General features: G+C 47.5%; 2 protein-coding genes across 6 annotated transcripts in view; both read right to left on the reverse strand.

The window, feature by feature from the left end:
• Positions 1 to 11,194, reverse strand: part of Hacl1 (2-hydroxyacyl-CoA lyase 1) — a 216,384-nt gene that overhangs the window by 67,920 nt on the left and 137,270 nt on the right. The window lies entirely within an intron of this gene.
• Positions 6,825 to 11,194, reverse strand: part of Colq (collagen like tail subunit of asymmetric acetylcholinesterase) — a 64,523-nt gene continuing 60,153 nt past the window's right edge. For 4 of the 5 annotated variants that reach the window (XM_070018635.1, XM_070018632.1, XM_070018636.1 and 1 more), the window contains 2 exons: positions 10,096 to 10,198; positions 6,825 to 8,360 (listed from right to left, as the gene is read on the reverse strand). In XM_070018635.1, the coding sequence (XP_069874736.1) occupies positions 8,291 to 8,360; positions 10,096 to 10,198 (173 nt within the window). In that variant the 3' untranslated portion in view covers positions 6,825 to 8,290. The remainder of the gene's footprint in view (positions 8,361 to 10,095; positions 10,199 to 11,194) is intronic. The other variant, XM_070018637.1, reaches the window with a different exon arrangement.

The raw sequence follows: 11,194 nt of genomic DNA on the forward strand, positions 1-11,194 counted from the left end.
CAATCTCAGGTGGCAGAATGAAAGGTAGCAGAGGACTTTGGCTCAGAGCCTAGTACCAGGTTCCCCCATAGCAAGACAGCACTAGTAGAAACTGAACACCCTATACACAGGCCAAGGCTCACAGACCTAGACCAGCTATGGCATCAGCTGGAGACCTGTGTGCTTGTGTGACTCATGCATTTCATCACTTCTAGCCCTGTGTAGTTCTAGGGAGCACTTCCCACTTCCCAAGAATGTGCAGGGCCCTGAATGGCTGTGAATCTCACCTTAAGCTCAGGCAACACAGCTGCTGTGAGGGCAATCTCTCAGATGGGGCTCCAGCACTGCCTGATGCCAGGCAGAGGCTTGCACCTCCATGAGGCAGATAGCTGTTTTGGCATGTGTCACTTCCACCTGGGGCACAGGCCTCAGTGTGCCTGACACTGAAACTCAGGCACAATCGAATTTAGCATCAAGCCCAAGTGTCCAAGGGTCTGCCTTCACCAATACTACCATACCTTGGGCAGCACAGCATGATACAAGAACCTATTTATTTGCTAGGGGAAGGTCAGAGTTGGACCAGCTCCAGTGCCACTATGGACTCCAATGGTAGTGGCCCTTGTCTATCATACCTCTTTTCTAGCTACTAACGTGTAGCTAGTTGAAGTGTTCTTGAACCATGAGTCTGCCTCAGTTCTGATAAGGCATTTGGCTGGTTTTGGTGGACTGAGTTCAGGTGGTCACATACTTGGTAGCTTTGGTGGCCACTTGTGTGACACGGGAGCCTCAGGCTAGCCCATCAATGATGACCCTGCCCAAAGCCAGGCAGAATCTATCGGCCAGTAACCACACAAATCATCAGGGTCTACCCTAGCCCTGAAAAATACACCTGTGGAAGATTTAGTGACAATATACCAACAGGATCTTGGCAAATATGGCCCTGGGCACCATTTAGTGCAAGAATAGAAGTGCCAAGCTCTGATGGTTCATGACTCTAATCCTTGCTACTCAGGAAGCTGAGACCTGAGGATGATGGTTCAAAGCCGGTCCAGGCAGGAAGTCCATTAGACTCATATCCAATTAGCCACCCATAAGCCCAAAGTGGAGCTGTGGCTCAGGTGCTCTACAACTTGAACTCAGACCCAGGCCCTGAGTTCAAGCCCCAGGACCAGCCCCAGGGGGAAAACAAAAAAAGTGCAGTGACTATAAACTAAGAGAAAATAAACAACCCACATAGTACCTCTGGAAAGGTACACAAACCCAGATTGGGAAGACGAATAATTCTGGTTCCTTCAGTGCCTAGACATCACATTCCAACAAGCATAAATAGCTTTCAGGGAACCAGGGACTTACCTACTACTCAACATAAGGTGCCAGAAACTAGGCAGAAACCAATAGGAGAACTCTCAGGGAACTTAGAAAGGTTTTGATATTCTAACATAAATATAGCATAGATGGAACAATTTAAAATAAAATACCGAACTGACATGATTTAGAGACATGAAAAAATGTGATAGATGGAATAGAAGAATTACTGAACTCAAAGACAGGCTATTTGAAAATACACAGTTGGAAGGAGGAAAACAGTAAAATGAAGCAGAATGAAAAAAATCTGTGAACTTGGGGGTAGTATTAAAAGAGCCAGCTGGGTGTCGGTGGCTCACACCTGTAAATCTAGCTACTCAGGAGGCCTCAGCCTCCTGACAATCACGGTTCAAAGCCAGCTTAGGCAGGAAAGTCCTTGAAACTCTTTTCTCCAATAAACCATTAGAAAACTGGAAGTGATGCTGTGGCTCAAGCGACAGAGCGCTCACCTTGAGCTGAAGAGTGCAGGGAAAGCGCCCAGGTCCAGAGTTCAAGCCCCATAACTGACAAAAAACAAAAACAAAAAAACCAAAAAAGTAAACCAACATATTGATGGCCAATTTTTTTCAATAAACGATGCCATAAAAATTGTATATCCACTTTCACTAGATCCCTGTCATATATCACTAGTTCCAAAGACCAGCTCAAACGGGACCAAATACTTAAAGGTAAGACCTAGAACTATAAAACTAACAGAAGAAAAATCTGTGGGACATTGGACAAAAATTGTTTGTGGTCTTAGCTCCCAAGACAGTTTATAGTCTTGCTAGACTGTGAACTCCAGTGGGCAGTGATTCTGTTCTTTTTAATTCTCTCTAGTGTGTCCCATGGTGCTTTAGTTGTGAACTTCGTAAGTCTGTTTTTAACTTCTGATAACATGAAACTAATTTGTGCATATGAATGGGCACCACATATTTCACACCTGTGAGTAGTTTTTCACTGTGTATAAATATTCAATGTGGATTAAATAAAATCTCCAAGGCTCCTCCCTACTTGGTATTTTCCTGTTCAGATGAATAGCATTCGCAGAGATCAAGGGCATCTATTGGTGGTTCCTGCAGAGGGCGCCAAATGCAAGCCAATAGCTCCCTCTTGGCTTGCTTGGCACTTCCCTCTATTGCAGTAAGGTGTTTGCTCTCTTGTCCTCTTACCAGAAGTACAACTCCAGCAATCTCTTGCTAAGTTCCAAACTTAGCAGGCTAAAGCAACCACCATTTTATCTCTCTACCCTCCATAAACCCCACCCTGCCTCACTATTCATCTCATCTTCTGCCACTCTGCCTTGTGATCGTGGGGTCTTTGCAGCCGAATATGACTATCACATGTGACCCCACTGTTCACCTCCAAAGTCCTTACAAGGTTATCACTTAAACAAATTGGCAAGTGGGTAGTGAAGCATCCTGAGCTGGTTCAGAGAATCCTAGTGACAGACTAGATGCTTGGATGTCAGCCTGGGAGACTGAGAAGACCTTTGTTATAGAAGCATCAAAACTAGTTGAGTACTAAGCCCAGCCACTGGTGCATGGCTTACCACTGGATTTTTTGTTTTGTTTTTGTTTTTTGTTGGTCGTGGGGCCTGAACTCTAGGCCTGGGCACTGTCCCTCAGCTCTTCTCCTCAAGGCTAGCGCTCTACCATTTGAACCACAGCACCACTTCCAACTTTTTCTACTTATATGGTGCTGAGGAATCGAACCCAGGGCCTCATGCATGCAAGGCAAACACTCTACCATTGAGCCACCTTCCCAGCCCCACTACTGGACTTTTGAGAGCTGATAAATATCACTGTGAGGTGGAATCTGGACTGGCAAAGCCTCATATTCTTATGAACTCTATTGATGAAGATTCTGCCATATTTTCAGCCATGCCATGATATATATATATATATATATATAATTTATATTTAAATATGTGTATTTAATATATGAGTATAATAAATATGTTTATATATTTAATTATATATATGTATATATACACACACATATATATAGGCACTGTTGGCTCATGCCTATAATCCTATAGCTAATCAGAAAGCTGAGATTTGAGGACTATGATTTGAAGCCAGCCTGGGCAGGAAAAGTCAGTGAGACTTAATCTCCAATGAACTACCAAAAAAAAGTGAAAAGTAGAGCTGTACTCAAGTGGTAGAGCATTAGCTTTGAGCAAAAAAGCTCATGGACAGTATTCAGGCTCTTGAGTTCAAATCCCAGGACCAGTGTGCATACATGCACATATGTGCATGCATGCATCCATGCACACATACATACAAACACATACACACACACATACACACATGGGCCAGACTGAGGGCCAGAAAAGCCCCAGTGGCCCTGCCATTTATCAGACATTTATCAGTGCTACTGAGAAGGCTAGCCACAGTGTTAATGAAGCACAAGGCTTGTCTATGAGAGTGCCTCAGTTGTATTCTAGCAGCTTCTTTCTCTTAGTGATTACTGTGCTTTTTCCAATACCACCCCCCAGCCTTGCTTTGCTACTCTCAGCCCCTTGAAACCACTCTTTGGAAAATTCTGACCACAAACCTAGGCTGCTCAGTCTCTGCACTTGGAAACTCAGTAAGAATAATCAGTACGAATATGGCAGTTTCCTTTTGCATGGAAAACCTGGGCATGAGAGTCACTGGCACACAAAGAAGCCATCTCCTAGTTCTAGCCTAGATGCAGAAGTCCTGATAGGGGTTTTCAGACAACCACCCTCCAGACTTACCTCAGCTCCAAGTCTCCAGAAAATCAGGTTCTGGGGCTATGTGTAGCTGGGTGCTACATCACCCCTTCTAATGCTCTAATACTTGCTGCTCCCTTCCCATTCTGCTTAGACTCCTTCCTACTCCAGATCCCCTCATAGTCTTGTTTTCCTTAGTTTGATGAGATACTGCGGTTCCTCTGATGTTTGCTATTCCTATAACGGGGGGAAATCTGTTCTTCCTCCCCACCCCCACCATGGGGGGAGGTAGGAGAGATTCAGGATTCATCAGATGGTAACCACACAGCAGGGTGTGAGAACCCCAGTTCCTTTACTACCTTAAATAAAGGCTGCAGTCGAAAATGCTGTAAGAGTGAGCTCATGTAGCCAACCTCAAGGAAAAATAGTCCCAGATCTCCAAAGATTTATTTAGGCTGAGCCACTGAATAATAATAGTGACATAGATGAAACCCAATACTGCCTAAATACTGTTAGCAGTTTTTTGATTTTGTTGGTCATAGGGCTTGAACTCTGGGACTGGGTGGTGTCCCTGAGCTCTTCAGCTCAAGGCAAGCGCTCTACCACCTGAGCTATAGCGCCTCTTCTGGTTTTTAGGGGTGTATTGGAGATAGAATCTCCTGGACATTGCTGCCTGGGCTGGCTTTGAACCGCGATCCTCAGATCTCGGCCTCCTGAGTAGCTAGAATTACAGGTGTGAGTCACCGGCGCCCAACTCTGTTAGCAGTTTTAAGTAGTTCACCACAACCTTGCAATAAGGCACCATTCATTAGTCCCTGTTTATAGTTGAGAAAACAGAGCGCCAAATAAATTAAGCAAACTAGGCAGGGCAATTAAACAGCAAAGTTCAGGGTACAGTTGTAACCTGAAACTGCAGCCATCAGCTCATGACCATGAGACTCATTAACAGAAGAGATAAAAACAGCTGTGAGGATAGCAGAGAAATGGGGCACTTGATGGAACCACACCTGATATCTACTAACCACTGGATATTTTTTGTTGCTGTTGTTTTTGCTGGTCCTTGGCTTGAACTCAGGGCCTGAGCACTGTCCCTGAGCTGCTTTTTTCTCAAGGTTAGTGCTCTACCACTTGAGCCACAGCTCCACTTCTGGTTTTTCAGTGATTAATAGGCTATGAGTCTTACAATTTCCTGCCCTGGCTGGCTTTGAACCATGATCCTCCAGATCTCAGCCTCCTGAGTGAGCCACCAGTACCTGGCATTTTTTGGTAATTTATTGGATATAAAAGTCTCAGGGACTTTCCTGCATGGGCTAGCTTTGAACTGTGATCCTCAGCTCTTAGCCTCTTGAGAAGCTAGGATTACAGACGTGAGCCACTGGTGCCACTGAGCCCCTGGACTTTTGAGAGCTGATAAATACCAGTATGAGGTGGTATCTGGACCAGCAAAGGTTCATATTCTTATTAACTGTATTGATGAAGATTCTACCATATTTTCAGCCATGCCATGTGCCAGCCCTGATCAGGAGCAGCTGAAAGAAGCTCCCAGCATTTCTCAGGAGTGCTCTGTCAGAGGTAGAGGGCAAAGACCACGCTCACAAGCTATCAGACTTGGAAAGCTTGTTAGACATTAACCCCTGTCTAAAGTCTCTTTCAGGAGAGGAAACTTAGACTATGAGAAGCAATGTACTGAGTTTGAACTCAGGTATTTGGACTTTCCTTTAAGTATTTTTATCTCTACACTGAGGCCCTCAGTTTCCTACTGGCCAGAGATCATCTTGGGGAACACTTACACAGAAGCTGAGCTCCTGGTTCTATCCTATGGATATCTGGCCTGCTTACAGGTAGGGTTCCTCCATCTGTGTATCATGGAGTTAGCTCTCCAAGGCAGGACTGATTCTGTTTTCCATGTCACAGTACCAGAGGAGCAGGGTTAGTGTTATTAGTAATATTAATTATTATACATTCATTAAGCTTATAACTTTGAATCCATTCATATCCTGAGCCTTTCAAAACCTTTCTTCGTTGGCATAGCAGGAGACCGACCCACTCCGAGTACTCTGGGTCTAGAGATGAGCAGACACTCAAATGCTATATGACACACAAATGCCTAAACATTCATATTATCATCAACTAAGAAACGATTAGTTCAATGTATGTTCTATCATGGTACCTCAACAGCTATTCCATGAAGGCCAGAAAAGCAGATGTATTTATAAGCATTTGTGTACCACAATTGCATATGAAAGCCCATGGAGATGAGGCCCAGTTCCCAGCTTGGCCATCTTCTTTTTCATACCCTGCTCCATCCCACACTGAGAGGGGTAGGGTCCCATGTGCCTCTATGGAGCCTTCAACCTGCATGTCCCAGTGCCATCTATAAATAGCTTTTCCTGGCCACTTCTGTGTCCTAGAGGTGTGTGCAGGTCACATAGGAGGACAGGTGTGGGGAAGAGGCCTGCCCAGGCCTTGGGAGCAAGCTTAGAACTGAGGTTTTTAACTTGTGGTCTCCAGGGGACCTGGAGCGTGTACTCTAGGAAGAGGTGAATGTACTTCAATGGGCAGTGCACCTCAGTCCCACAGACCCCGCCCCCCCTGCATGAGGAGGGTCAGACCACAGGACAGCAGCCTTCTCATTCAGGTCTCTGAGTAGTAAGGGATTCCCATTATGGATGTGACCTCGGGCAAGTCCCACTGCCACTCTCCGCCTCAGTTACCTGCCGTGAACACTGAGGTGGCCGGAACACTTCTACCTTCCATGCCCTCTGTAGAGTCCACGAAACAGACTTGATCGCAGTCTCCTCACTTTATCTAGCAATGCCAAAACACCAGCCTTGTTTGCCCAAGGAAGAGTAAGTCACAGCAAGGAACTGCCTTTATTTCTTAATTTCCCATCCAGAAGTCCCACTATGGTCATGGAAGCATCATGAAGGTAACATCTCCTCAGGACAAGAATTTGCCATATTGGCCAGTGACTGCCTCTGAAGACATAACCTTGGGGGCTAATGTCACCTTGGCAGAGATTGTTCACCTACAGACCATTCCAGATGATTTGCTGGGCCAGAAGCGCCTGCCTCCTGGATTCCATGACTCAGGCTCATTGAATCACTTTGTACTACAGCATCTGGTAACAAGGAGAAGCCCCTGGAGATGTCTTTCCAAAATAAAGCCATGTCTCACTCAAGAAAGATGGTGATAAAAAGCACTACCCAGCCATGCAGGACCAAGGAGCCAATAGGAAAGGAACAGCTCAGACACACAGACATGAGCACAGACAGGAAAGGGGATCACCGGGCACTCCCAGGAATCAGCAGGGAGCAAGGAGATGAAGCCCAGGACACAGTCGCTGCCAAGGCTGAACTCAGCAATGGAGTCCTGGGTGGGGAAAGCCAGGATTCTAATCTCTAAAGACAAGGAACCAGCAACACTGACTCAGGTGAGGGCTTGTGAGCAAGTCTCCTGAGCAGGAAATAGACATGAAGGATATGTGTGAGACAGAGGTCAAAGTGCAAAGACAGCCATGAGGTCACGATGGCACCAGGGATTTGAAAACAAGAACCATCAGGAAAAGGAGGGCTGCTGCTTTGCTATTATTGTTCACGTGGCAAGCAACCCAGCTGCGCCTCAGCCCTCTGCTCAGGCGCAAGCAGCGTCTTGTGGCTTTCTCAGTACTTTTTTCACAGTTGGGTCTCTTCCTAGATGAGCCACAGTCACTTGAGGCTGGGCCAGGCTCTGGCTAGTTGAAGCGTCCTCAGCTGGTTCAAAGCTCACCTCCCTGATCTTGGTGGCCAGACATTTGGGATATGTGATCACTCACCCTGGGCAAGAATGCCTGCAGGCATAGAAGTCCAAGGAGCAGGGAAGCCTGGAACACCAGACTCCCCAAATGAGATGAGAACAAACCACAACAGCTCAGCTGGTTTTGTTTGTCTAACAGTGCTAAGCCAAGTCCACAGCCTGGGCTGGGAACATTCCAGATCTGAGAGGCATTCTAGCCAGTGGTTTGGTTGGATGGTAAAGATGGCAAACAGGTCTCAGGGTGGGCATGTGGCAGGTTTCTGGCATTTTGGATTAAGACAGGATGTAGTGGTCCTAAATTCTTCCAAGTGGACTGAGTCATCCAAAGTGTATCTTAGCAGCAGGAATTCATCCTTGTTTTGTGTCACGTGGAGGTTGGTGACCACAGGCCCAGGAGAGCACCAGGCCGGCTTGATAAGGGTGGAGGGGCTGCTCCCAGTTAGATGAGCTGCAGCCCACCTGCTCCTCACGCCTTCAGGTAAAGTAGCGGCAGGGCGTGGAGTCGATTGAGCAGTACTGGGTGCACCGCAGGTCTCCATATGACCTGAGAGAGGCAAAGACAGAGGTCAGAGCAAACACAGGGCCAGGGCTGGGGGCTAGAAGGTCCTGCCCAGCTCTGAGGGAAGGTTCTATAAGGCTACCTCTGGAGACTGTTGGTCCAACTGCATCAAACAGCAGTTGCTGCTGCCACTTTATCAAGGCTGAGGGTTTTAGGAAAATGTTCTCATTCTCATTTGCAGCACAGGACTTAGGAGAGTTGAGGAAGGTCTGCAGCTTTCCTCCTGCGGGCCCCGGTGGAGAACTTTGGGTGGAAGGAATTGCTAGCCTTGCTGTGAACACGGCCTCTAACAATACCGATCCCTTTCTCAAGGCCTGAAGGCCAGTGCCGTCCAATGGGAACATTTGGTCCTGATGCTAATGTTTTATATCAGTGCAAGCCAAAAGAGTTGCACTGGCCAGGTATGGCTATTGAGCTCTAGAAATATGGCCATTTAAAATTCTAATCATTTAAATCTGAATAGCCATATCCAATGGAGTATAGATTATGCCTCTGCAAATTCAGATGATAATACCGAGGCAGTATCTTATACAAAATATCACATTTACTAGCACTCTCTGAGGCTTCCAGGGACTTGGGAGTGACTATGGTGAGCTGCTGCAGAGCCCTGGCTCCATGTCACATGATTTATACTCAGTTGTTTCCATGGAGTCATTGAATAGCTTAGCCTGGCCAGCTCTCTAGCAGGTTCTGTTGGGAGGAATGTTACTTCAGGCAGTGGGCAGTATCCACAGACGTATGTCCAGCAGGGTCCTTAACCAGGCTTAACCAGCTCTTAACCAGGCTTGGAGTCTGAATGACTAGAGGTTATGCAATCCTCCAGCCTGAGTGAATATACAGAATGGGGGCAAGAGCGGGATGAGCATAGAGGCTGTTCCCAGGTGCTGCTGAAGGCCTGGATGCTAAAGCACAGGAGGTTCAATGCATGAGGGATCAAGAGATCTAATGGATCTGCAGACATTTTGGGGCATGGATTGGGAGGAAGCAAGTGGCCTCGTGTCTTCCCCAGAACATTCTACAACACTAGCTATACGATAATGAGTGGAAGCAAGGTGCCAATGTAGCCATGTCCAGGCTACATTCGGGCCGTGGAATCCATGCTTCTTGGGGCCAGTGGCTCTCAGGTGGCCTAGGAGAGGTCAACATGGAGGCTAGGACACTAGCACACTGGGCCTGAGCCAGTGAATATCCACTGAAGCTTCACAGAAGTAACAAGAAGAGTCCTTGAAGGGGATATTTTCTTGGAGAGCCAGCAAGATTAGAAATGAATGCTGGTTGGATCTCACTTGGGCCCAGGTCTGTCCCAGGTAGGCAGGGGAATCTGGGACTTCGGTTGTATAGATATGTGGAGTCTTGACATACCTTAACACCACTACCTTCCCCTGGTCTTTCTAGACTGTAGTCTAGAAAACTGATATGGCCATGGTAACCAGGAGGGATGACCAGCCAACTCACACAGTGCCACTCCCCGCTGGGCCTAGGACAGAGCTAGTGGCTGTGTCTGTCCTAGCGCAAGCTCGGGGGTGGGAGGCTGCTCCAACTGAAGCCACACAGGGATTATGTGATAGGTGTGGCTTCCCACACCAGAGGCCTCTAGGGAGCAGGGACCATGTGCTGTACCGCAATATCTAGTCATACCAGGAACGTGAGAAGTACTTGGGAATTACTTGGGAGAAGAGGAGGAGAAAAGGATGGAAAGGGGAGGAGATGCCTTCCCTACCCAGGGAGATAGGTCTCGCACGTCAGATAGCCAAAGTCAGAGCCGTCACAATCTTCCACACCCTCGTGCCGGTAACCATCTCCACAGTAGGCCCTGTGGCAGTCTGAGGGGACACAAGGAAGAGCAGCCCTGAGACGGGAAGGGCAAGACAAGGCAGGACGGGCCTCAGCCTGGACAGACAGTGTGAGCCAGAGCACCGCACCCACCTAGACCCGACCTCCACTGGCTTCAGATCCACAGAGCCAGGCCCTGCAGAACACACGTCCACAGCCACAGGTACTGAAACAGGAAAGGAACCCCAGGCCCCAGCCAGCCTTGCCATCTGCTGACTGAGAGATGGGGAGTGTCTTAAGTCCTTATCAGCAAAACTGCCTCCCTCTCACAGGCCTGCTGTGTGTGGGGTTCCCATGAGGTAAGGGTGGGAGACTGGAGTGTCAGGGCCAGTGAGGGTACCTGGTGATTCTCACCTGTCAGCAGCGAGCTTCTAGAGGGGTGACACTGATGGACCCAGTTTGTTTCTCAGGGTAGCCACAGGAGCCTGCACCAAGACCTGTATTCTCATACATGGAGTAGGACCCCCACCTACATTTTCAATTATGTTTTTATTTAATTGTTTTAGACATTGTATATAGCTACGTCGCTACATACCTATGTAGCTAAGACTAGCCTTGAACTCTGGGATTACAGGTATGTGCCACCACATTGGCATCACCTCACTTTGTGTGCGTGCGTGCGTGTGCGTGTGCGTGTGTGTGTGTGTGTGCGTGTGTGTGTGTGTGTGTGTGTGTGTGTGTGTGTGTGTGTGTGTGTGCTGGTCCTAGGGCTTGAACCGAGCTTTTGTATTCAAGGCTAGCACTTTACCACTTGGGCCACAGCTCCATTTCCAGCCTTTAAAAAACAAAATTGGTAGTTAATTGGCGGTAAGAGTCTCACAGACTTTCCTGCTCAGGCTGGCTTTGAACTGGCTGCTCAGCCTCCTGAGCAGCTAGACTTACAGGCGTGAGCTACTGGTGCCCAGCTCTGCGTTGACTTTTAACTGGGATCCTCAGATCTCAGTCTCCTGAGTAGCTAAGATTATAGACATGAGCCACCGGGGTTG

The sequence above is a fragment of the Dipodomys merriami genome, unplaced genomic scaffold (genome assembly GCF_024711535.1).
Source record: "Dipodomys merriami isolate MVZ:Mamm:240054 unplaced genomic scaffold, mDipMer1.0.p SCAF_13, whole genome shotgun sequence".
NCBI classification, from domain to species: domain Eukaryota; kingdom Metazoa; phylum Chordata; class Mammalia; order Rodentia; family Heteromyidae; genus Dipodomys; species Dipodomys merriami.